Here is a 27,506-nt window from a genome sequence, read left to right on the forward strand (position 1 = left end):
ATATATATATGTATATATATATATATATATATATATATATATATATATATATATATATATATATATATTTATATATTTATATATATATATATAAATAAATAAGTATATATATATATATATATATATATATATATATATATATATATATATATATATATATATATATATATATATACATATATATATTTATATATATATATATATATATATATATATATATATATATATATATATATATATATATATATATATATATATATATATATATATATATAAAACACATACCAATTATATAGACGAATTTTGTCGACGGTTAAAATTGTCTACCATTTTATGTTTTTTCTGATAAGAACCAATGACTGTTCTTGATATTCGAAGATTGTGCCTTGATTCTAGCAACTCTTTTAACAATTTTCTATGACATTTTCCTTTTCTATGCTAACCCTTTCAATATTTTCTCGGGAAAAATAACCTTTTCCATTTGTCAAGGTCTATTGACAAAAATAAATAAGACTCTTGTGAAGACGACACATCAAGAAAGTCTGTTTGTTTTCTGACATTTCTTTTTGAGAAGGTCATTTCGAAAGACTTTTTTCACTTCCATAACAGACAATTTTGTTATTTGATGATATTTCAAGATCTAAGAAATGCAGAAGGTTATGAAATATGTAAGAGAAGGATTTACTTTGGCTTTTCGGATCTTGTTTTCTTACACGGGCTCCGACTCGAGGTAAATTTTATGCATGGCCCGGGATTATGTAGGAACAGTACAGTCAGGGACGGATCTAGACCTTGTGGATCCCGGGGTAAGAATGACATTATCCTGTACACTAAAACCTTGTAGTTAAGTGCTCAAATTTTATTTGATCATATAAAAGAGTGCCTTACAAGTCGGCACCCCCCTACGAACCAGTGCATGGGGCAGGCTTCCCCTAGCCCTCCCGTCCCTATATCCTTCCCTGATTATAGTGTGAAAAAAGTGCAACTGCGTTCCTCTTATTCAAAATCAAAAAAGATGTGAAGATAGAATGCTACTGATCAGGCATGTATTTCTGGGGTGGGAACTTCGAACCCAAGCTTCTCCTATAATCTAATATTGTTCATGATTCTGTCATAATTTATCAAGTTTCTTATATAGATAATATAATTTTACATATCTTTCGTGTTCTTTAAACCCCATCCCCTTGAAAGGGGATTTTTATGTTTTTGGTACTTATGGACAAAGATTTTTTTAGATGCCATTAGCATCAACTGCCTTTTGGTCTTACCTATTGATTGTTTGCTAGTTGTATTTACCCTTTTATTTTATCTTGAAAAGAGTATTTACCCTCCCAGAAGGTAAATACACTCGTATTAAACTAATTTAGAGCGTATTCCATGTTCGCTAAAAAGTTACTGAAAACAAACTTTTTCGTTTCAGCCATCGTTTTCGTAACAGCTGGAACGTCAGAGAAGCAACTTTAAATTCATTTTTGCAATAGCTTTTTACTAAAGATAGTTAATAGGCATCTTTAGTGAAGCAGATCTGTATCATTATCATCATTAGTTATATTATCAGATTGAAACATATCGAAACCTATATTAGAGTGAAAAAGAGAAATAGAAACTATTATTTTGTTTGGAATCATAATTAAAATAATTAAAGGTAATACGCGGTAAAGATTACGGCACTGGAGTCCCTACCAGTGGTGCTGATCTCCTTCTCAAGGCCCTTCAGCCAGGAAGTGCAATGGAGGGCTGGAGGACAGCCATTCTGTGCTTTTGCACACCCTCCCTGTTCGCCTTCCCAGATTTTTCTAGATTCCCATTTAGAGCTAGGTCGGAATCTGGCTGGACTTACAGAGTCACGCGACTGAAGCCCTTTACAAATCAGATAACCAGCACAGCTTAGATACCAATACAGTTATGAAAACTCCTATCTTGCCCATGAGAAGCTTTTAGTACAGAGCTCTGAACTTGGCGCCTCCTCCAAGCCCGCGCTCCGACGCGTAGATCGTACTACAACACCATAGGCGGGAATGCAATATTGGTATCTTAGCTGTGAATTGCTCCGACTTTTAGATTCAGACTGCCAGTTTCCTGTCTCCAGCCGCTGGAATCACTACCGCGCACTGTGTCCCAAAAATAAATCAAGTTTTCATAACTGTATTGTCTATCTATGCTGTGATAACCAGCAACACTGGGATTCAAAACCCTGTCCTCAGAGACAAAATATTTCAAGTCTAGCGTGCTAGCCACTCGGCTAGGACGGGAGGTTGATGGCTGCTTCAATAGACTTTTCAGTTTAGAGGTGGTATGTATATTCCTGCTTGTTTCTTTTCTGCTGTATGAACATGTGATCTCCAACAGTAGTTGTGTTTTTAGTCCAACTATTTGTGTGGTGGAGGAGCTTGTTATTCCAGGATTATCCAGAGTTACGTCGAAAGATCCTAATTTCCTTTATGGGATATTCCTTGCTATTAATTGCTCGTGATGTTTCAAAAACTGGGAATTGCCCCTTTGTATAGCATCTTGGCTGTGGCAATTAAAAGGGTGTTATGTTACTAGACAAAAAAAAGAATGGAAAAAAAAGAATGGAAAAACGCGTTTTTGAGGTTTTTGACCATGTACAAAAGCATTTGTTTCTACGAAGAAGATGTATTAGGCATAGAAGACACGGAAAAACAAGTTTGATGTCAGAAGCTGAATTTTCTCAGTATTCCCATGAGTGAGAAAAGGGGATAAGACGTATTTCAGAAAAACAAGAAGTTTTAAGTGTCTTTGAAGTTTAATCCTACTATTATTACATAAAAAAAACTAGTTTTTTTAACTGAAAGTAAGGAGCGACATTAAAACTTAAAACGAACAGAAATTACTCCGTATATGAAATGGGTTGTCCCCTCCGCAATCCTTCGCTCTTTACGCTAAAGCTTTTAATTGTTTTAAAAAGCAGAATTGTGGCAAAGAGTCAAACTTTAGCGTAAAGAGCGAGGGATTGCGGAGGGGACAACCCATTTCATATACGGAGTAATTTCTGTTCGTTTTAAGTTTTAATGTCGCTCCTTACTTTCAGTTAAAAAAACTAGTTTTTTTATGTAATTTCTGAACGTTTTTGAATTAATGCATGTTTGATTTTGGCTCTCCACACATAAATTATTACAATGAAATTTGCATATTAATTCCTTTTTTGGCTAAATGTCTTTCTCTTTGTTTTGATCAGACGATTTTGAGAAATAAGGGATGTGGAAGGAGGCCTAGTTGCCATGCAGTTTTTTGGTTACATAAAAAGGCAACTATAAATTTTTATTTTTAACGAATTTTTTATTAGTAAAAAATATAAGTAACTTAAGAATTAACTTACGTAACAAACTTTTATATTCTTTAATTTTTATTATGTATATGAGGGGGTTTGTACCCTCGTTAATACCTCGTTCTTTACACTAAATCGTAAGTTTTGTCCCAAATCTTTAAGAATGACCCCTGAATCAGAAAGGCCGTAGAATAAATAGTTGAAATTACTAAAAATACTATAGCATAAAGAGCGAGGTACTCCTCCTAAATACCTCGCTCTTTATGCTAAAGTATTTTTAGAACCCCTCATATGCGTAATAATCTCTGTTCGTTTTAAGTTTCAATGCTACTCTTTACTTTCAATTGAAAAAACTCTTCCATGTTTATTTTTTCATTGTTTTTTATAGTAATTTTAGAAAATCCTTTGCCCTTTACATTGAATTTCTGTTCCCCCATGACATATCTCTCCAAGGAAAGATCCTCCCACATAGCCCCCTCCCCTCAACCCCACCCCCAAAACCAAAAAAAAATCCCCTGAAAACGACTGTACACTTCCCAATAACCATTATTGTATGTAAACACTTGTCGAAGTTTGTAACTTGCAGCTCCTCCCCCAGGGACTTTGGGGGAGTAAGTCATTCCCAAAGACATAGTTATTATGGTTTTTGACTATGCGGAACAAAATGGCTATCTCAAAATTTTGATCTGTTGACTTTGGAGAAAAATGAGCGTGGGAGGGGGCCTAGGTGCCCTCCAATTTTTTTGTCACTTAAAAAGGGCACTAGAAATTTTCATTTCCGCTAGAATGAGCCCTCTTGCGACATTCTAGGACCACTTGGTCGATACGATGACCCCTGGGGAAAAGAAAAAAAAAAAAAAAACAAACAAATAAACACGCACCCGTGATTTGTCTTCTGGCAAAAAATACGAAATTCCACATTTTTGTAGATAGGAGCTTGAAAATTTTGCTATAGGGTTCTCTGATACGCCAAATGCGATGGTGTCATTTTCGTTAAGATTCTGTGACTTTTAAGGAGTGTTTTTCCCTATTTTCTAAAATAAGGCAAATTTTTTCAGGCTCGTAACTTTTGATGACAAAGACTAAATTTGATGAAACTTATATATTTAAAATCAGCATGAAAATCTGATTCGTTTGATGTATATTTTAGCATCAAAATTCCGTTTTTTAGAGTTTCGTTTACTATTGAGCCGGGTCGCTCCTTACTACGTTACCACGAACTGTTTGACTACTACTAACTAGAGAACTTCTGCTAGACTAGGAATTTGTAACTAGAGAATGCTTCTAGAGAATTTTTTATTCAATAATTAAGTTTTCTCCGTTTTTCTAGGCACTTGGTATTTACCAAGTGACATACAGCGATCGCATTTTCTGTCTATCTGTCTGTCTGTCGGTCCCGGTTTTGCTAGTTCGGACGCTTCCAGATAAGCTAGGACGATGAAAACTGGCAGGCGCATCAGGGACCAGACCTGATTAAATTAGAAATAAACACTTCCCTGATTCGACCATCTGGGGAGGGGAGCGAGCGAGCGAGATAGTTGAGAAGAATATTATTTGCCGGTAAAACAAATGATTGTTGTTCTTAAGTGTGGCTTGCTGATCTAGCGGTATGATTCTCGCTTAGGGTGCGAAAGGTTTCAGGTGTGAAAGGTTTTTAAATGAAGCAGATCCGAATCTAGATCCGAATCTTTAAAATTGAGGTATGTTTATCTCACTAATGGGTTATCGGATCTTAATGAAACTTGATATATAGAAAGATATCATGTCTCAGATGCTGCATTTTCAATTCGGATCAGATCCGGGGACATTGAAGGGTGGAGGGGGAAACGGAAATCTTGGAAACCGGAAATATTGGAAAACACTTAGAGTGGAGAGATCCGGATGGGGCTTGATGGGAAGAATAAGCATAAGTTCTAGACGTTTGATAGACATAACCGGACAGGATCCGATCTTTCTTCACAAGTGCCATATGAGCTATTAGCTCTTGTTTATTTTTATTTTTTTTTTTTTAGTAATGGTTCTGGATTGGGTTGGATGTTTAATTGAGTAGGAGGAATCATACGATACTCCACTGCCTAGCTTGTGATTTTGGGATTGTTAAGGTTGGCGATTCGATTTTGGATGTTGTTCATATTTTTTGTTGGTATTATTTTTTCTCCTGCTCCTTTCTGGCCGTGGATCCCTACGGGGGAGATTATGTTGTTGCTGATTTTTATTGGAATTTTATTGATAAATAAAAGAACTCAGAACTAAAAACAAAAATTGACAACCCATTGCAGCACCATGAGCCCAACACAGCTGCTTACGCTCATGCTCCACTTTAACTTATTCAAAGCTTCACATATGACCCCTCCCATAAAGTTTTTTTCTAAATGCTTTCTTATGCCTTTTCCCCATCTTATTCGGGGACGACCTGCTTCGTTTTGCCTAAGATAGATGACAAAAAAATTAAATATTAGGCAATATGTCATCCGTAACGTTGCAGAAACCATCTTAACCTTTCTTCCATTGTGGCCCTAGAGAGTCTGATTGTTTGACATAATGTCAGTCAAACGATAACCGATCGAAATAACATGTCAAGTTTAAAGATGTAGACTTAAAATTTCAGTTTGACAACAATGACATATAACACCTTTTGAATTACTGAAACCGCTTTCTTAAGAGACAGATTCAACGAAAAATAATTGACATGGAGCATGAAGAAGGCCATCATAACTTTTTTATGATTTTGATTTGTTTTTGTTTTTTTTTCTCCAGCCAAATTATGGACAATAATTTTAGTTTTAATGCTGTCTTCGCTGTCTTGTTCTAATAGTTCTAACATATTTGTATTCACTGTCTTGTTCTACTAATTCTAACATAATTGTTCTAATAATAATTCTAGGTTTTACATAGTATTTTCGCTGTCTTGCCTAAAAGTCGTAACCAGTGTTTTCCAAGCGTATATAAAAAAATAAGCCAAAAATTGTTCGCTGAACAGTTTTGTCCTTTTTTCATCCTCTCTTTCAAAATAGCTCAGCATACGGTTTTTTCTTGGTTATGTCACAAGTGTGAAAACGTCAAATACGACCTTTAAGTGGGACATCAACGACGAAGTTCTTAATGACAAATCGTTGCTGTCATGCCAAAAAGTTATAACCAAGGTTTTCATATTTTAGAGAAAATAGCCAAAAATTGTTCGCGAGTGGTTTTTGTCCCTTTTCATCCTTCCTTTGAAAACTGCCTGACAAACGGTTTTCCGCACTTATCTCAAAAATGTATATTTATCTCAAAATGTCCAATACGACCTTTAGGTGAAAACATCAACGATATCGCTATATTGTCTTTTCTTTATTCCTCGTTTTATTTCTCCTACAGAATTTTTGTGTTCCTTTTATGTCTGAAGATCTCACATTTTGTACTGTTCCCATGATGTGTTCAAGCTTTGTCTCTCTTCAAGAGGTTTTCACCTGTCTTATTTTTCCTTTTGTAATATTAATAACGAATAGGCCTTGACACTTGCATTGTTGCTAGTTTATCAAAAAGTAACAAATTCTCTCCGCCCCAATCGGGCGTGAGTATATTTATTATCCCCAATGCTTCTTTTGGTGCCTTTATTAAAGCTTCTTTTTTTGTTCTGAAATAAATCTTACTTTTTGACTCTACATATCAGCAAATTCAACACTTTGCAAGTAATCCTAAAAAAAAAATCTGGCGGGCCAATTTTTCCAATTTTGTCATCCAGTCACTGAAAGAAGAAATCAAAGCCGAAATTAAATAAGAAGCTGAAAATTGAATCAATCGAAAATGCTATGACTTTAAGAATTTGATTTTTAAAGACCTTTGCTGCCTGCACCTGCAATGTGCTGCGTTTTTTTTTTTTTTTTTTTTTTTGTGGTTTTAGTAGTTCCATATTCCTATTACACCAATATTAGACCGTCAAATATCCGACTAGGTCAATTTTGGTACCCATAAGTAAGAAGATCATGATGCGTTGAATTCGATCTCACTAATTACCTTGAGTTGGATCCGATTACACAGCCTGGATTGTATTACATTATGCGATCCCCGGTTACTTATAGTTTTTTCTTTTAGATTAAAGACATGATCTTGGATCCCATTGAGCAGCATGTATTTCAAAAAGCAAAATACTCCACTATCCCTTATATTGATGATAGTGAAACTGAGAGTGAAAGCACAAGCAAAGATGATGCACTAGATGATATCCTATCCATCAATGATGAAGAAGTAGAAGAGTTTGATAGGTTTTTTCTCCTTTCTTCACCAGAGGATGATGCCAAGTCATTTCAGGTGAGGTTTTATTTTTACCCTATATTGAAAACTAGGCAACGCGTTTCATGTAAGCATATTACAGAAGAGATTTTCTTCAGATTTAAGCTTTTAGTCTCGAATAATTCAACTTTGACAAGCCAAGCATAAAAAGAATTGAACATTATTGTAATATTGTCCATCGGAGTTTTAAATGCCATCTATAATAATAGTTTGGCTAGGTAGCGCTGCGCACGCTAGGATGCATATTCAATAAATTTTCTTTGATTTGCGGCTTGTGGTGACGCAGTGGGTTTAATCCCAGCTTGGTAATACGTGACCCAGAGATCAAACCGTGCTGTAGTAGTGAACTACAGGGCCGACGCAGGGACCTTAGTGGTCAAGAAGCGTCGTTAATTACTTATTTACTATCTTAGCTTTACTAAATTTAAAGTGTTACAGCAAACTTTAATATTTGTCTAAATTTTGCTCAATGTTCTTAGGTTTCTAATAATAAATTAGAAACGCTTTTGAGAAAGGGCTATTTGAAAATAATTATTAAGATGTGACAAAAACAAATTATTAATAATGAAAAAAGAAAAAAAGAAAGAAAATAAATTAATTGTAGAAAAACACAAAAAGATATTTTGGTGGACAAAAAAAAATAAGGGTGCTGCCTGCCTTTAAGAACTGCTGCCTTTATTGATGCCAATGTAAATATTCAAAGAATAATGGCATAATTTGACAACATCGTGCTACCACAAAATTTCTTTAAGAGAGGCACAAGTGTGCTACCAGTGCCTTTGTGTTTATTGATATTTAGCTGGTTGTTACTCTGTCCTATTTATCCTTTTTTATGCTTTTTGCGTTCTTTAATGTCTTCTTGGTACGCCCCTTTGGCGCTCATTTCTTCATGTTTATTCAGCGCCAAGGGAAAACAGCAAAAAACTGGCATTAAATCCACAGAACCGCCGAGGAAAAACAAGATCGTGACTGAGTAGGGTAAATTTCGGAAGCATTATGGAAATAAAGAAGTGTGTTTTGTCACAAAATCCAAGGAGGCTAATAAAGCAACGGGTACCAAAAGTTAGTTTTCAGGGGTAGCAAACAATATAATAATCAGCAAGGCAAAAAAATTGTTCCTTAGAAACACTTTCTTACAGAATTTAAGAAAGATCCAAACTATTAGAAGACTAAAGAGCTGTCGAATAAGTCTCGCTGTGGACTGACAATTAGAGATTGTCAGACACCGTACTCTAGTTTAGTGGCTGGCCGCCTGTGGCTGGCAAGCCAACCCTTAAGTGTGGCTCTGGCACAAATATCTACGAACTGACGTGCAATTTGGGCCGAGGGTTTTCGTCAGTTGTCAAGTGCGGGGGGAGGGTGTGATTCAGAGAGTGACTCATATGTTTTAACAAGTTTGGCTGGTATTGGCCAGTAGCAGTGCCTCCACCCCAAAGTAATTAGAATCCCCCAAAAGGAAACTTAACTCCCGACATCTTATGGGAAATCAAGTTTCATTCTTCCTAGAAGCAAACTTGTTGGAGGTACTTGTGAAATCGTCTGCAAGTTTGCATTTTTATTAATTGTTTATATAAACCTACAACATAACATACAACAACAAAAAAGTATCTGCTAGTTACCGAAGTAGCTAACATCAAAAAAAGTATCTGTTGATTACCTAATTAGTTAACAGATGTTAAGTTTTCCATTTAAAATTTTAGCTTTTCTCAACCTACAAAATAATAGTTAGTTCTTTATTATCTTTTCAAACTGTTAGTGATGACGAGAATTAAGTAAAGTGTAACCTGTGGGAATAGTATCCAAAACTATAAAAATGACAATTAAAGAACAAAATGTGTGATAAAAATTGTATTTTTATGCCAGTTCCGATTACGTAAAATTCATTAAGTCTGAAATTATCAATGAGGAAGTTGTCAATCAATGAGAAAGTTATACAATTTTATTTTGGTCCCATTTTCTTCATTGAATCAAACATGTGGAAAAATGGGAGATTAAACGTTAATGAGGGTAAAACCAAAAAAACGTGGTTTCTCTCTCAGAATTCCATGGTAAAAAATGTGCTTTAATTATTTTGGGTACAGCTGTGACAGGTTTTTGCTGGCCAATCACATGATTGGCCAGCAAAAACATGGAAACACAAAGAAAACTCCACCTTTTAAAAACCTGATTGGTTTAAAAAAAAAAAACTATGTGAAAATTAGAAGCCAGTAAAGGAAATATGAATTCCACTGTATTGGCTCTTTTGTTTGAAAATTTAAGCCAATAAAAAGAATGAACGGTTTTGAGTCTTAAGGTGTTTTACAAGCAGTCTCTGCGATTAAACTACTTCCTCTTTAAAGAATATAGGTTTCTCTTTCAAAAAATCAAACTGCCTATCCAACCTTGTGAGAGGAATCGAAAAACCTCATTTGAAAATTTTGTGTTTTTTAAAGAATGTCCTAAAAAAAATATTCCCGTTGACGTTTTTTTCGTAACGTCAGAATGAATCGTTTTACCACTTGTCCTGTATATTCCCAAGTTTTGAGCTTGGTTGTGAATAATTTACGTTTTTATGGCACTTGGTATTAACCATTCTGGGGGGGGGGGGGGTGGTGGTGGTTAATTCGGAAAAATAGAAAAAATGAAGTATTTTTAACTTACGAACGGTTGATCAGACCTTAATGAAATTTGATGTTTGGAAAGATATCGTGTCTCAGAGCTCTTACTTTAAATCCCGACCGGATCTGGTGACATTGGTGGGGGGAGCTGGGAGGGGGAAACTTAAAATCTTGGAAAACACTTAGAGTGGAGGGATCGGGATGAAACTTGGTGAGAAAAATAAGCACAAGTCCTAAATACATGATTGACATAACCGAAACGGATCCACTCTCTTTGGGGTAGTTGGAGGGAGGGGGGTAATTCTGAAAATTCTGAAAAATTTTAAAAAATGAGTTATTTTTTACTTACGAAGGAGGGATCGGATCGTCGTGAAACTTCATATTTAGAAGGACCTCTTAACTCAGATCTCTTATTTTATCTCTTATAGTGATTGTATCTCAATGAAATTTGATATTTAGAAGGATATCGTGCCTTAAAGCTCTTATTTTAAATCCCGACCAGATCTGGTGACATTGGGGGGAGTTTGGGGGGTGGAACCTTAAGTCCTGGAAAACGCTTAGAGTGGAGGGATCGGGATGAAACTTGGTGGGAAAAATAAGCAGAAGTCTTAGATACGTGATTGACATAATTGGAACGGATCTGATCTATTGGGGGGGGGGGTAATTCTGAAACAATAGAAAAAATGACGTATTTATAACTTACGAAGGCGGGATCGAATTTTCATGAAACTTCATATTTAGAAGGACCTCGTAACTCAGATCTCTTATTTTCAATCTCAACCGGATCCAGCGTTATTGGGGGGCAGTTGGGGGGGGGGGGCGGAAAACTTAGAAAATACTTAAAGCGGAGAGATCAGGATGAAACTAGATGGGAAGAATAAAAACAAGCCTAAGATACGTGACTGACATAACTGGACCGGATCCGCTCTCTTTGGTGGAGCTGGGAGGGGGGGGGGTAGTTCGGAAAAATGAGGTATTTGTAGCTTACGAACGGGTGACCAGATTTTAATGAAATTTTATATTTAGATAGATCTTGTGCTTTAAAGCTCCTATTTTAAATTCTGACCAGATCCTGTGACATTGGGGGGAGTTGGAGAGAAAAAACCGGAATTCTTAGAAAACGTGAAAATTGGGGTATTTTTATCTTACGAGTAGGTGATTGGATCTTAATGAAATTTGATATATAGATGGATCTTATGTCTCAGATTCGGATCCAATTCGAGCCATTTTCGGCTCGAATTGGATCTTGGGATATGGCGTTGGAGAAGGGAAACAGAAATCTTGGAAAACGCTTATAGTGGAGAGATCGGGATGAAACTTGATGGGTTGAATAAGCACAAATTCTAGATACGTGATTGACATAATAGGAACGGATCCGTTTTCTTTGGAGGAGCTGGGGGGTGTTAATTTGGAAGAATTAGAAAAATTGAGGTATTTTAACTTAAGAACGGGTGACCATATCTTAATGAAATTTGATATTTAGAAGGAATTCATGTCTCAGAGCTCTCATTTCAAATCCCGACCTGATCTGTTGACATTGGAGGGAGTTGGAGGGGGAAATCGGAAATCTTGGAAAACGCTTTGAATTCGGGATGAAGCTTGGTGGATAGAATAAGCAAATGTTGTAGATACGTGATTGCCGTAATCGTACTGGATTCACTCTCTTTGGGAGAGTTGGGGGAAGGGGTTCAGTGCTTTGGCGAGTTTGGTGCTTCGGGACGTGCTAGGACGATGAAAATTGGTAGACGTGTCAGGGAGCTGCACAAATTGACTTGATAAAGTCGTTTTCTTAGATTCGACCATCTGGGGGGCTAAAGGGAGAGGAAAATTTAGAAAAAATGAGGTATTTATAACATACGAGTGGGTGATCGGATCTTAATGAACTTTGATATTTAGAAGGACATCGTTACTCAGAGCTCTTATTTTAAATACCGACCGGCATTAAGCCTCTGATTTTCCTTTTAAATCAATCTATTGGTTCTTAAAATTTTGTTAGAGCTCATACCATATGAGCTCTTGGCTCTTAGCTCTTCTTGCCTCGTCACAAGTGCCGTATGAGATCTTAGCTCTTGTTCACAAAGGAATGTACCTCACAAAGGAATGTACCTTATGTAAAAATTGTCCATAGTAAAGGGGGTAAAGAAAGGGGAGGAGGATATTCTAGAGTCCAAAATCAATCTCAGAGACGAAATTGCAAGTTTGTTGTTTTTGGAAGCCTAAATGGCGAGAATCATGGGCATAAGTGGTCTAATCTGTGCTGACACATCCTTCTTTAAGTTGAGCGAATGGTTTCATGTTGTTTTTTATAAATCTATTTGGCCAAACTAAAATCTCACTTAACCGATTGATGAAAAATAAGTTGACTAGTCAAAACAGCCTGGAAATGAATAGTGAAATGGGTGCTCTATATAGGGGATGGGGTTTTACCCCTACCAGCATTAAAAATGGTTTGGATTGGCAAAGATTATGGGCGAAAACTTGCGAAAACATAAGCGTACAGAAGGATTTTCTTTCAATTTTTTTTTTAAATAAAGATACAAAAAAGCTCTTTCCAAATCTAGGTAGACAATTGTCCCCCCCTGCCCCCCATTGGTGTTGATTAGAAATAATGTCAGAATCTACAAAGACTAATGCCAAGAAGTTTTACGGAATAATTATTGGGTAGGAGAAAAAGTAAACGCCCGAGATTTTTGGTAAAAATGTAAAACAATACTGTAAAAATGTTTCCCGACTGTATTCAGTCAAGTAAGATGGAGTGTTCGATTACATCAAGAGGCCAAAGGAGATTTGTCCTGTTTTTTGCGGAGCGAATTTCAGATAGGCAGCATTTCAGGATTCCAGTCAAATCGTTTAGATTTTTTATTTTTTCCCTTTTAATTGTCTTTGTGAACTTGTATGAAGTCGTTTTCATAACGGCCATCGCATAAATTTATGCCTCCGTTAAAATTCATTTCTACAACCGTGAGAAACTGTCGCGAACACATATCACATCGATTTGATTAAACTATTCCCATTGCAGGCTGGAATAGATTGTAGATCGGTTGTATTCAGCTGAAACTTAGTATCTACTCAAATAAATAGATTTTATCTAGGGACCTCACCCAGTCTTGATAAGACGAATCCATTTCGTCGTCAGAATTTTCTATCTACTATACATTCCGAGATACAACCTGGTATCTAAAGAGGCAAATTTCATCAATTTTTCACAGCCAAAACCCACTGCGCACATGGTAGACTTACAAAAACGTAGTTTCCACTGTCAGCAGAAAATGGAGTGGAAAAGACGGGAAGGAAAGAAACTTAGGAAAAACGGTACTTAGTATTAACTCTATTTCTCATACATGTATCTCACTTACAGGACTTTATACCACTTAAGCTTTACTTTTTCTTCATTATCAATTAAGCACAATACAGGTGGGACCACTGGGGGGATCCAAGCACTAATTTCCCGTTGCTTTAAATTCTTTTTGTTTAATTCTAAGGGAATTGCGAATGTCACGAATTCCTTTTGTCACATCATCTGTCATATAAGGGGATTCACGTCCGGCTCCTCTTGCGAACGGGTTTTCACGTAATTTCTTGTTTCCTTGAAGCATACAGAATTTGTCCTTATCATCCTGAAGCTGGATTTTGATAAATCTATCCTTAAACTCAAGTAGCTCAAATCGGATATTAAATCCAAGGCGGGAAAGTATGATATCAACATGGTCTTTAGCCCTTGATTTAGATTCACTTTAAATGTTCCATATAATAACATTCCTTCTTCTATTCATGTTTTCTAACACAAGGACTCTAGATGCTAATTCACCCAAACCAGGCTCCTTTTCAATTTGGTTTCGTCAGGCCGATATTTCCTCCTTGATAATAGATAATTCATTTTCTTGGGCCGTTCTTGCTAATTCTAGATCTTCCACGCGAGATTTTAGGCACTCTAAACCAGATTTAATGTCAACGATTTTCATTTTTATTTCTAAGACATCATTTTTAGTTGCTTCAACTATTTCAAGGATTTTATCTAACTTTGAGATATTATTAGTCGACTCTGCGGATCCTCTTGAATCATCTAAATCGCTTTGTCTTGATCGCTTCTCGCTTTTCTTAACCATATTTATTTTCAATAATGTTTATAATTTTCAAAAAATAGATAAACGAACGCCCAAGATAATTCACATCCAATTTTGTACAGCGCTCGCAAAAACGATGCTATTATTCCGAATTCATTGAAAAAATATAAAAGAATTTACTTATCAGAGTTAATCCGGCTGAAAATTGTATTGTGCAAATACAGATGTTCACTGAATGAATGTTAGTTCAGTACTGGTCAAGTAACTTCTTTATACTGTCGATCATTTGAGCTGATGAGGACATTATTATTTCGTACAATTACTACTATTACTACTTCTGCTTTCAAAAACTTGCAACATTGCGAAGCTACCCGAAGTCAACCCACTGATGAGTATTAATCCTAGCTAGGGATTAATCCTAGCTCCAAGCTAGGATTATATCCTAGCTATTAGTTATTAATAGCAATTAGTTGTTATATCATCTGATCAATGATCGACAGTATAAAGAAGTTACTTGACCAGTTTCTTGTGGATAATAAACTAATTGCTATTAATAACTAATAGCTAGGATATAATCCTAGCTTTATCAAAAGTATGGGCTATATATTTGCACATAAGGGGGAGGGGGGGTAAAGCATATCATATATTAAATGCAGTAATGGTTAGTTTACGCATTTAATATATGCTATCTTTACCTCCCCCCCTAACGTGCAAATATATAGCCCAAATTTGTTTCTAAACCATTATATATTCATCGTATTTTGTTTCTTTTCATTAGCGTTAATCGAACTTCACTTCCCGAGTGTCTATCATACAACCGATAAGTACCAGAAAAAGTTTAACAAAACTCTTATCTTCATCTATTTCTTCAGTCTCAAAAATAGAAAAAAAACTTATTTTGAGATGTTCCCCAAAAGCTGAAGAAAACGGATACTGAAATAGTGACTTAAAACCTTTGAAAAATTTTTGGGAGATGCCTTGAGCAAAAACAGTGTGGGTTGTAGGATGAATACTCATCAGTGGGTTGACTTCGGGTAGCTTCGCAGTGTTGCAAGTTTTTGAAAGTAGAAGTAGTAATAGTAGTAATTGTACGAAATAATAATGTCCTCATCAGCTCAAAAAACGAGAATTGTACTTTAAAAGACTATTAATTGTGTCATGACAGCCGAGATTCACACGGTTAATTTCTTCAGATTATAGGAGTATGTGTCGTCCTGGTTAAACAAAATAAAGCAAAACTAGAAAGTATAGAATTTATTTAGATACGTTCTAACACCACACTGGCTATACATGACGTTTGATAAAAAAGAAAAAAAATATTAGAAAATACAATTTAAAAGTAGCCAAGAAAACGAGGGTAATGTCAGCCAGTGGACAGAAAAGAAGCAAAAATCTAAAGCAAATGTTTCGAAAAGACCTCCGCCAAGCCGTCTTCAGTGCTCAAAAAAAGAAACAAAATTAGCCTTTTTAAGTGGATTCTTGGTTTTTTATTTGTTTTATTAAGCTTTTCTTCTGCTCTGTTAGAGTTCAATTCAAAAGGCTAGTTTTTCTTTTTTTTATCACTAAAAACGGCGTGGCGGAGATCCTTGCCGAAATATATGCTTTTGTTATTTTGCTTCTTTCTGTTCATTGGCTGAAACAACCATCGTTTTCTTGGCTATTTTTTAAATTACATTTTCTTACAATTTTTCGTTCTTTTTGTTAACTGTCAACATATTTAGATGATGAAAAAACAGAATTTTTACCATATTATATAAAAGAGCCGAGTCTAAAATGGTGGGGGGATATCAACGGCTTAAAAGTAAGTTCATCGGGGACAACAAACCAGGTCTGTTCTTTTGCCTATTAAGCTGAAAAAAGTCTGAAATTCTCGAAATTCTGTAGCTCCGTATTTTGTATTTTTTTTTATAGCGTGATTTGTCATATTGCACATTTCTTTTTTTATCGTTTTTTAGATATAAGGCGCTAAAAAAAATAATAAATGAAATTTCTTTTCCTATTTCTCAGGTATTTTGAATTTTCTTAATTATTTCTCAGACTTTTTATTTAAGTCCCTTATCAAAACCAAAAATCAGACTGAGTGTAAAAATGTCTCAATAGAGAGATGTAGCCGTAGTGAATTTCTCTGAGCGAACTTGTTAACGTTTACAAATATCGGGTTCCATAAAAGCCATTTTTCTTTCACACAGTAATTTCATGTTATTTCCCTAAATAACATCAAATTTAGAGCTAAGAGCACGCTATATTGGGGTCAAAAAACTCAAATTCAATTTTTCCATTAAATTTCCAAACTAGGAAGTGTTTCCTGAAAGACTTCTCGTGAAATGGACACGCTAGTTTAGAGTCAAACGATGCATTTTCTTTGACAGATTATGATCAATATCCCTTTCCCAGAGCTTTAGCCTTCAAAAGGCTATAAAATATGAAAGCACGGAATTGTCAATTTGAATTGTATATCTTTAGCAATCTTTCTTATTTACAGGAAGATGAGGAGATCCGTTCTTTTTTCGAATCAGGAAAGAAACCTCTTAAAAGAGCTGTTAGTCTCGACTCAGTCTCACGGAAACACGGTTGTCGTACTCTGGCGGAAAAAAGGAAAAGAAACTTGACAGATCTTTGTGTTGATTCAAAAAAATGTGGAGTTAGATCAAATTGTGTGTCACCCAGTATAGCAGAAGGGATAATAGCCGAAAAAATTGCACTTTTGATGAAAAGTGGTCTGAGAAACAACTCTGGAACAAAGAAACATAATAAAAAAGGGGATAGGAGTTGCCATGTGGACAACAAGGAAAATAATGTTAGCGATGCTGAAAAAGTCAACAGTGATCAAAAGTTCAGTAGCCCACTGAAAGATTCTGATGTGACCTTGGAGGAAAAGTCAGAGGATCCTAGGAGGAAGTTAACAAATCTAATAGCCTATTCCAGTAATTTCTCCAGCGAAATTTTCCCTGCCAAAAATACGAGCCAAAGGGTTTCTCAGGGGGCTGAAGAAGACGATCAAAATGAAAGAAAACAGAAAGGGGATCCTGAGGCAATTGTAAACCCTAGAATAACCTCTCTCCCTGATCAAATAAACCCTGATGACCTGAAAATTATTCCTAATCCGAGCTTGGCTAACGAACATGATTTTGATACCCACCATTTTGATATGGAATTAGCGGAGAACAAGCAAAATTCTGATGAAAATTGGACAGCTCCTCTGATTTCTTATGGTGACTCTACTTCACCTTCAAAAGATTCAGTCGAGAACTTTGATTGTAACAGCATTGACGAAATGCCTATAACGCTTAACGGGACTAGTCAATGCTTAAATGCCAATGATCAATTGCTTACAAAAAATTATCGGGATTTAAATAAACTTGAGGAAGAATTCTCCCATGAGATCGAACCTAAATTTGATTTTGTTAAGAAAGAAGAGACTCCCCTCCCCCTTGATATTGAGAAGGAGCGGAGAAGTCCAGCGGTTGATGTTGATACTTACCCACACCTTGCTGTTGGCAAGGTATCAAGTGCGGTAAAGAATGAATTGCGAACTTTACCGAATTCATCTACCGTGACTAAAAGTGAATTTAGTTCTGAAATTGTTCTCGTCAGAGAAACAGAAGGCCGCTTCGACAGCGCTTGCGAGAGGATATTGACCGAGAAAAATATCTTGGAAGCTGGAAGGATCTTAGCAGATATCAATGAAACTTCTAAGGAAAATAGTAGTGGATTGTACAGTCTAAGTTGTGATATGCCGAAATCTGCACTAAAGCACACAGGGAGTGTGAACAAAAAGGCACGCGTTATATTCAATGAATCAAAGAATGTGTATTTCGATGCTAATTATGTTATATATGTGGATTATGATGAAGATGAATATGAAATTGATTTAATTGATGAGCAAGAGAGACCAAAATTCGTTAGTGTCAAGGAGTTTGAATTAAATGAAGTTGTCGGGTGTGAGTCACAACCTGCTACTTTAAGCCCTCCTGATGGATATAAAGACGGTTTGGGCTTAGAAACTGGTGCTAGTATGATCGAGTATCCTGTAACTACAGTTCCTGAAACTTCGGGTGAGTAATTTGTCTTCCTTTTTTAACTTATTTTGGGATTGGTATTTGATCTATTTATTGAAGTTGGAAATCTCAAAAAATCTTAAGAACAGGGGCACATTTAAAGGGAGTCCGAAAAGTTCTGAAAACTTCTTTAAGACAATTATAAATACTTGCTTATTTGTAAAAACACATTGCTTCATCGGTAAAATTATAGCAAACAATATTACTGGCTTTCGTATAAAGTGAATATACCACTCGTGGCTTTTTGTTTATGCCCTTTACAAATATAATAATCGCTTCTACTATAAATTCAGATTTAAGCACTTTTTGGCCTCTTAAAAATGACCTAAATATGGGGCATAAAAAAAGCTTAAAACATTGGACTCAAACCTACCGTTTCATTATAAATCCACTTTTTTAATGTTATATTATCCACAATCACTGATTTTCCACAATTAAATTGGATAAATAAATTTTATCAATGTTATGGCGTTTTCTTCTTCCCTGTCGCCGAAACTTCAATTAAAGCATGCGTTTTCGGTGTTTTTTTTATAAAATAATAGGATATTTGAAATCGCAAATCTGTAATAGTTTAGAAACAAATTTGGGCTATATATTTGCACATCAGGGGGGTGGGGGTAAAGCATAGCATATATTAAATACGTAAACTAACCATTGCTGTATTTAATATATTTAAATTTATAGCAAACAGTATAACTGGCGTTCATAATAGCTGGCTTTCATATTTTCGACTAAAAACGCATGCTTTTATTTAAAATTCGATGTCAAGGAAGAAGAAAACGTCATAACATTGGGAAAATTAATTTATCCAAATTAATATTGGAAAATCAGTGCTTCTGGATTATACAACATTAAAAAAAAATTGATTTATAATGAAACAGCAAGTTTGAGATCAATGTTATAAGGTATTTAAGGTTCGAGACCATTTTCTTAGCCTTTTTTATACCCCATATTTAGGTCATTTTCAAGAGGTCAAAAAAGCTTAAATCTGAATATCCAGTAGAGGCGATTATTATATTTGTAAAGAGCATAAAAAAAGGCATCGAGTGGTATATTCACTTTATACGAAAGCCAGTAATACTGTTTGCTATAATTTTACCGCTTCATCTTAGTTCCCCTCCCCTTGGTGTGCTTATGTAGGCTACTAAACACTACTGTGACAAATTCCATTTTGAGCCCTTAAAAGGACCTGCTAAGTGTATATTTTATTGTCATCTATACAAGTGAATGTATTTTTTACAATCAAATACAGTAACCTTACCAATTTATAAACCTTTCGGTTTCGTCTTTTTAAGTTTGGGATTTTAAGGGCGTATGAGATAAATTGGAATTTACTTTCATTCGATAACAATTAGTTTAAAATGAGCCTTATTTCGCACCCAATAAAATGTAAGTTAAAAAAAAAGAAAAAACAGAAAAAAGCACAAAGGAAAAAAATTAAGGAACAAGTTAAATTTACGGTACTGAAAACCTGCAAAATTACTCAGTGCTTTCAACCGACCAAGGTCGTATCCAGCGGGGAAGGTTATGGGTTTTTTCCCCGTCAAATTTTAGTTCGGCTCGTAAAAACACAACAAAAACACATATAAACAAATTTTTGATGCGTTTTTAAAGTTTTTTTTTTACCACCCCTCCTAGATCAATGGATCCATATGGTAGTATCTAAGTCCTTTCAATTAAAGCAGCGTACCCCCACCCCACCCAAAACAAAGATTCTGGATACGGCCTTGCAACCAACAAAGGCAAATTTACTTTACAAGACAGAAATCAGACAGAAAAAAAATTATATACAACTTGATTACCTATTCAGCGATCTTAGCGAAAATAATAATGACCACCGTCACAATTGTACCCCAGTCCTAATCCTAATGGTTCCAGATTTAGGCCTAGACTGTATAGGCTACAAATGTTTATTGTTTTTTTTTTCAAATTTGGAGTTTTTATAATATGAACCAACTGTTGACAAAAGATAAACACAAAACAATGTAAACCCCCCAAAATCAGCAAACTTCGTATAAAGCCTTGGACACGATCTAGCCCCATTGAGGGAGGAGGGGTGGTTCGTAATTGCAACAGCGGTGATTAGTATATTCGAAAAGAACCTCTAATGGAGAATCGAATAGTATATTTTTTCTTCTGGTTTGAATTTGAAAACTTTCTTTGAGTTAGGTGTACGTTAAATGGTCAGAGTTCCTGCTGTATTGATTGATGGCACATAAGAAGTCACTAAATGTCCTCTTTTATTAAACTCAATGGAGAGTTCAAAACTCCCTTGGTTCAATACTCTCTATTTGATGTTATTTTCAACGAAACATAATAACTTCTAAGAGCAGTTGCTCAAAACTTGTTTCATTCCAAGGGATGTTTTTATTTGGACAATACGTGTACGCATGGTTTTGGTCCGATCTTTTGGACTCCCAAGATTTGCTCACTAATTTTTTCGTTTTTTGGGATAAATTGAATTCGGAACTGCCCCCCCCCCCCGAAAAAGAAGAAAAAAAATTATATTTGCGCCCAGCCCTGTAGTATGCTCAATTTTATCTTTAGAACAAAGCTTATCGCAGCACCAAGCTCCCTGGAGAAAACGTTGCTACGTGTGCTCTTTCTCGTCCAGTGGCATCGATTCACGAAAATCTGGGATATAAAATATATTTTTCAGTATTTTGGGTGGGGAGGGGGAAATGTGTCGTTTTTTCCATTTTTTCAAAGAAAATACCAAAAAAAGACTTCTTTTAATCTGGTAGGGGGTGAAAATTGGGGGGGGGGGCAGTACAGAGCTAAGAAATTCTTATTTCCTTTAAATAAGAACTTTATAAAATTATCAAAATAAACATATCTTTTTAGAATATTATCAGCCTATATTAAAAAAAATTACACTCTCCCTTGCAGAGATGGTCAGTATGAAGTAAAGAGGCAGTGTTGCCGCTAGTAGAATAGCTGACTCACTAGAAAATCCTTAAGAAACTGAATTGTTACAGATGAAATGATGATTCTTTAACTCTCTAAGCTGCTATTCAAAGACATTTTGACGGTAAAAATCCCCCCAGCCATGTTGGTTCACCCCCCACCCATCCGAAAAAAAATCTTGCTATTCCCGTGCTTTCCGCTTGCTCTTCAATCAAGTATTTCTTTATATGTTTTTTTTTTTAATATGACTCTCATGGACTTGTTGCCTTGACGAATCTCCAAGTCGCCAAGGCCATCACAGCTACGAACGCTCCTCCTCCACCCCACCCTATTCAAAGCCTCCCTCTTTTCACCCTTCTAATATGTTCCCATTTCCCTTAAATCTTTTCTAATGACATTCTCTCAACTCAATCAGGGATGATATACTTTTTGTTTGACCCTAGAAGATTGGCCAACAAGGATGATCTTTGGCAATTGGTCACCGTTCATTCTCGGAACGTGTCCTAGTCATCTCAAGCTGCTGCTCATTGTAGCCCTAGAAAACGGAATTCAACCATTTTTTTCTTGTGCAGCTTGCTGTTTGAGATGCGGTGAGACAGTTGGGTGCGCAAAACAGTCGGGTTCTCGGAAAAACATCTAGGAAATCCTCCCGGGTTCAAAAATAGGCTAAAAACAAAAAATTATTTGCTAATTCAAATAAGAATTGCCCATAAATTTAAAAAATTCAACATTTACGAGGAACTGGGCCCCTCCCCCAGCCTATGTTCCTGCCTCATACCCCATTGCTAACTATAAATAATAATTTGGATTAGAATTTCTGCCAGAAGAGCTTAGTTATTTCATTAGTTCTTGATCGACACATTTTGTTAATTTTTCCCATATCTTTATCATGTGTATGTATTTGTAAGTACACTTGATTGGTATCTGTTAATTGCTAGTGTACAATTAAAAGTAAACAAAACAACAAAATGAAACCAATATTTACTACAATTACTCCAGCTGCTTCTATGCTGTTTAGAGGAGTAGTTCATTATATTAAGTCTACTTTCTTGGTTTTTATAGGGAGTAAGTACTGCATATATTGGTTCAATCTTTTGTTCTGGGTGTTAATGCGTAATTAGGGCTTTTGAGATGGCGACATGTTAATAAAACAATTCTTACTTCATGATGTGCAGAAAAACTGTATTTAACACATTTTGAAGCTCCTTCCACTATAGTTTACCGTCCCTCCCCCCATAGTGTGCAAATATATAGCCCACAATATATTTCTACCATGAGTTTTTCTGTTTCTTGATTTCTTCAGCCTTGATTCAATTTACGGGTATGAAGTTGAAACAAGAGTGACGGGCAAAATACACGAAAAATATATAATTTGGGCTGTGTATTTGCACATTGGGGGGAAATTTTGCTGCTCAAGAACCTCAAATGTTTATTAAACCCTTACTCTGTTTTGATTTTAAACTCTTTCATTTTAAAATATTATTGTTTTTTAAATTCCTCCCTTTGTCAGTGCTGAAGACCCCTTGTTCCCCTTTTCATCTTATTGGTCAAGACTAGATCTTTTACACAGAAGAAATGCGGAAAAGCCTCTTTTTTAGAAGGAAAACTTTTGCAACAGCAGATATATATCCTGTATTAATATTCATTTCTTGAATAAGGAAGTACTCTTAACTGTACTTTTTCTTTTAATACAGAGTCTAAAACTTAATCAACAAGAGTCTAAACCAGTTTAATCAATCCATGATTGTTTATTGGGAATTGGAAAGGAGAAGCTCAAAGCAACAGATACTTTATTTTTACAGATTCACAGATAAATTTAGTTCGTCATAAAACATTGTTTTCTGTCAAAACTTAGAAGAGTCAACACTTTGAGCAGTTTTGATGATTCATCGAGCCTGCCTGCTCAAAACTTAAAAACTTCAAATATCTATGCCTTGTTTGCTGCTCCAGTAATCTGTAGACCATTCCAAGTTCCTTAGAGGAAGCAAGAAAGGTTCCAGGGGCGTATCTAGGATATTCTTTAGAAGGGAACAAAAAAGCTTTATGAATATCATCAAAGATTTACTTATATTCCTTTTGTTACTTATTACAAGTTAAACATTGGGGGGGGGGTTCAAACCCGGTAGCCCCCTTTCCTCTGGATACGGCCTTGGTTTTTTTCCAGAGCCGATTCTCTATTTTATTTGGAGTAGTTTTAACTATGCTAATCCATTGTTGGTTCTAAAACGAACTTTTTTTTCGTACATAGTCAGACTCGTAATTAAAGGACCTCTAAGGACCGCTCTTTGCCTGAAACATTATAATTTATGGAATTCCCTTCGTATTTCCTTTAATTTTCATATTTATCAGAATTTTTATTGACCCCCCCCTCTCAGAACAAGGTTCTGCACGTGTGCCGCTCTAGCAAATGCTCTCTAGAAGCATAGAGACGTCCAACATCGCCCTGAGGCAAAAATTAAACGGATCCTAAAACAATTTATTTAGAAAACTGCATCCACTTTTAATGGCTTGTATGCTGTTATTATTTGTGGGTTTGCTCTTATGTTGCCGGCCCTATCAAGGTGATAAATATTCAATCATGCAAGGCCATGTGTAATGTTTATTACATCGTATTAGGCAACGGGCCAAATTGCAAATTACTTTCGCATGAGAAAATTTGCTCATAACCTCTAAAAGAAGTAGGAGAGTAACAAAATTCAGAATTCGCGTTCTTCTGGGATTAACTTGGGACACTTCCAATTACAGAGCAAAAATGGGTTTCTCCTCTAATGTGAGTTGTGATGTCCAGAAATCGTAATTGGATTTAGTGAGCCAAGACATTTCCAACTCTGGCTTTCAGCCGCATCAATCTAATTTCATTTGGGAGTTTCAGTCATGGCCCTTGGGTATTAAATGTTTATTACTAGTCTCAAACAGGGTTTTTAGCTGGCGCACGTGCAGGATATTTTTTTTTCGTTGTCGGGGAATTTCTTGTCTGTGATGGTACACAACTTAAAAAAGAAAACAAAAAACGGGAAAATTATACTGAAAATTTAGGAAAATTCATAAGAGTTGTGACATAATAGAAAAAAGAAACCCTTGTACTCTTACCCCCTCTCCCCACTTACGTTTTTATCTGGTTTCAAGTCGAGAATAGTCACTTGTCTGTGCAATCACTGTAGCCTATGTGGAAAACAGGAATGTAAGGACGGGGGAATGTTTGGATTTTTGTCTTCCTGAAATCTCGAAATATTAATCCTCGTTTTTTTTCAAAAGATGGGCTTCCCCCTCCAATCTTCCGAAATAAATTCCCACATTCATGTCTGATGCTGCGTACGCTGTGCTGCATGACACCTATGCTGTGTGCTAGTATTCTAGAGAAACTCTTATTCTCTACTATTTGTGTGTAAAGTCGCGTTATAATATTCGCATGACTGAGGACCTAGAAGAGTGTCGGTAACAAAGACGCCGCCACGAAATACGTCGGGGGGGCAGTTTTTTAGTGAATAGGTGTGACGGTAGTAAATAAAAGCAAATACAGACGTAGACGGTATAAAAGCTGTCAATAGGTAATAATATCTTAATGAAAAAAATATGATTAGATTTTAAATAGATTTAAGGTCTATAGGGCACAAAATACAGGGGCCTCCTTGTCTCAGAGTGTAGTTATTTACTGTCTTTTGTATCCTCATTTTCCCCACTCTGGCCTTTTCCTGAAGGTGCCAAGGATAAGTAGCCCATGTTCAAACCGTTCTGTGTCTAAAGAACCTTGTAATGAATCATATTGAAATTGGTTTTGCATACCTGAGAACTTCAAAAAAAGAAGAGGAAATTACGAAATCTATTATTTACACGCTTCAAGACAAAAAAATGATGATAGGGCGATGCCCCTCTCCTAAAAATAAGTTGCGATCTTCATTTTGAAATTTAATTCATGTAATTATGGTATTTCCGGCTTGGAAGAAAATGATTTGGACCATAGTAAGACTTGTCCGACAAAAGGATGATTATAGTTGTATGGTTTTCGGTAACCTTGCTCTAACAGTAATAGGTTGGTAAATTTCAAGAACTCAAAGATATGCGGAACTAATTAAGAACATTCAAGTTATTATATAAAACGAGTCATCAGTAGCTCTGACGAAGCATGCATGTCTTTTTTTGAAATAATTGGCGTTGCTTTACTTAGAAACAATTTACTCCGTAGTTATTGATCCCGGGAGTTCAATGTTAAGCGTCAGCCTTCTCAGTAATGAATTTAACATTTATTCTAATGAGGGTAGAATTCAGCTTGAATTCTCCCCTTGTATTGCTGGTCATGGCAATCTTCTCTCAATGAAATAAAATCAATATAGCCGCCTAAAAATCCACATTTTTTCGTGTTTCACCCGCCTTCCTCTTGTAAAATTAGCCCCCTTAGGGTTTTAAAATAAATACAGAGTATTTTCTTCTATAATTGAAGAAAAAAGAAGATACCCTCCCACATACATTTAAAAAAATAGCTTGTATCCGCATAAAAAAAATCTTTGCCCCCTCCCTTGCATTTTCGTAAATTGTTGCGCCTGAGCCATAAAATAATGACGAAGGATAAAACCCAATAATGTAAACATAAATTCAAAGGATTTGTGTCTATTTTAGAAGAAACTGGGCTTCTTTTCTCCATGGACTTAGATTTCATCGAAATTTAACTTAGTAGTGGGCTTATATTGCTGTTTACTACATTACAGCTACTTATTTTAATGAAGAAAATGCTGAAGCTAAAACAATCCTACCTGTCAGCAGATATGTGTTGTTACGTGTCTCAGTTTATTCAGTGTCTCTCTCATCCTGTTTTAGCCCCGATCACAGGCGAAGAAATCATTCTGTAGCTCTACATCGTCGATAATTTGCAGCAATGGCGTTTGCACGAATTTGTTGCCGTGGGGATAAAAAAAATGGTAGTTTGAATAGTAAATCACAAGAAATTGGGAAACATGTTGGATTCTGGGAGGGGAACAGAGCCCCCCCCCCTACGGACGTCTATGCTCAACATTATCGATATTTATATATTCATAAGCTCTAAAATGTATAAACTATCGATGCTCTTACGAATATATACCATTCTTTTTAATTATATGAGACAAAATGGTGGAGACACTGGGGCAACTTCAAGTTCTTTCCTATAGAGAATCTATGGGTTCAAATTTTCTTCCACCGCAATTGTCATTTTCAACATTGAATAAGCTTATATTTATTTTTCTGTTACTTCAAATTATTATGTAGCTCTTTGTAAATTCGAATCTCCCTCCCCCGAAACAAAGCTTTACTCGCAATCGGTAATTAAAAGGTTATAATTTATTTTGTTATACTGTGGAACGGGTTACCGACCATAGTCGGTCAAATAGGATGCAGGACGAACTTGCATCAACGGGTCAAAGGAGATTCGTCCCGGTTTTCAACTTGACGGAGGGTTTTTCCAACAAACCAATCAGCTCGTTTAAATCCTTTACTATTCCCTTGTAATAGCTTTTATACCAACAGAAAACAATTTTTTTTGGATATATGTATATATATATATATATATATATATATATATATATATATATATATATATATATATATATATATATATATATATATATATATATATATATATATATATATATATATATATATATTCGTATACTGGACTACCTTTGGGTATTTAAATTTTTTTCATCTAACAGCGCTTCTAAAGGAAGCTTTGATACTATTACTTTTTTTTCGTATAAAACAGAAATGCCGGGATCAGAAGATCAGGGACGTTCTCAGGGGGGAGGGGGGAGAGTGCTTTGCCAGAGTTTCCCTGCATAGGTGTTGGAAAATATTGCCTGTGTTTGCTTTTAAGGTACGCTGGGATAAAAACATGTTACCCGTTTTCTCTTATGTTTGTTTTAGAAAAAAAACTTTTTAGGAAAAGGCAGTTAATTTAACATGCTTTTTGCAGGATCCAAAATTTAATATTTGAAACGTAATTGTATTTAATATGAATTTGATTCCAAACTCAGAAAAAAACATGTCACCGTCCGTTATTTGGTATCACCGTCCCACGGTTATTGTCTTTTTTTTCCTTTCTTACCTCTCCGCTGGATAATTTATATTTTTGAAATCACATAGGAAAACAATGAATGCGTGATTTCAAAAAGCAATAACCGATTCCAAATTTTCTAAATATATTTCTCACCACATCTACAGTCAGTTCTGCTTCTTTTTATTCTCACACTTAATATAATCTGAAGACAATAAAAAAATATTGGCTACGCGCAGACTCTTCGATCTTTTCGTTCAGCAAGAAAAGAAGCAAAGATGCTCTTTTTCTTGTAGA

General features: G+C 35.6%; 1 protein-coding gene across 4 annotated transcripts in view; it reads left to right on the top strand.

Moving 5' to 3' along the window:
• LOC136030449 (uncharacterized) overlaps window positions 1–27,506 on the top strand; it is a 173,759-nt gene that overhangs the window by 68,352 nt on the left and 77,901 nt on the right. For all 4 annotated transcript variants that reach the window (XM_065709437.1, XM_065709440.1, XM_065709438.1 and 1 more), the window contains 2 exons: window positions 7,364–7,579; window positions 16,705–18,277. In XM_065709437.1, coding sequence (XP_065565509.1) covers window positions 7,364–7,579; window positions 16,705–18,277 — 1,789 coding nt within the window. The remainder of the gene's footprint in view (window positions 1–7,363; window positions 7,580–16,704; window positions 18,278–27,506) is intronic.

The sequence above is a fragment of the Artemia franciscana genome, chromosome 8 (assembly GCF_032884065.1).
Source record: "Artemia franciscana chromosome 8, ASM3288406v1, whole genome shotgun sequence".
NCBI lineage: Eukaryota > Metazoa > Arthropoda > Branchiopoda > Anostraca > Artemiidae > Artemia > Artemia franciscana.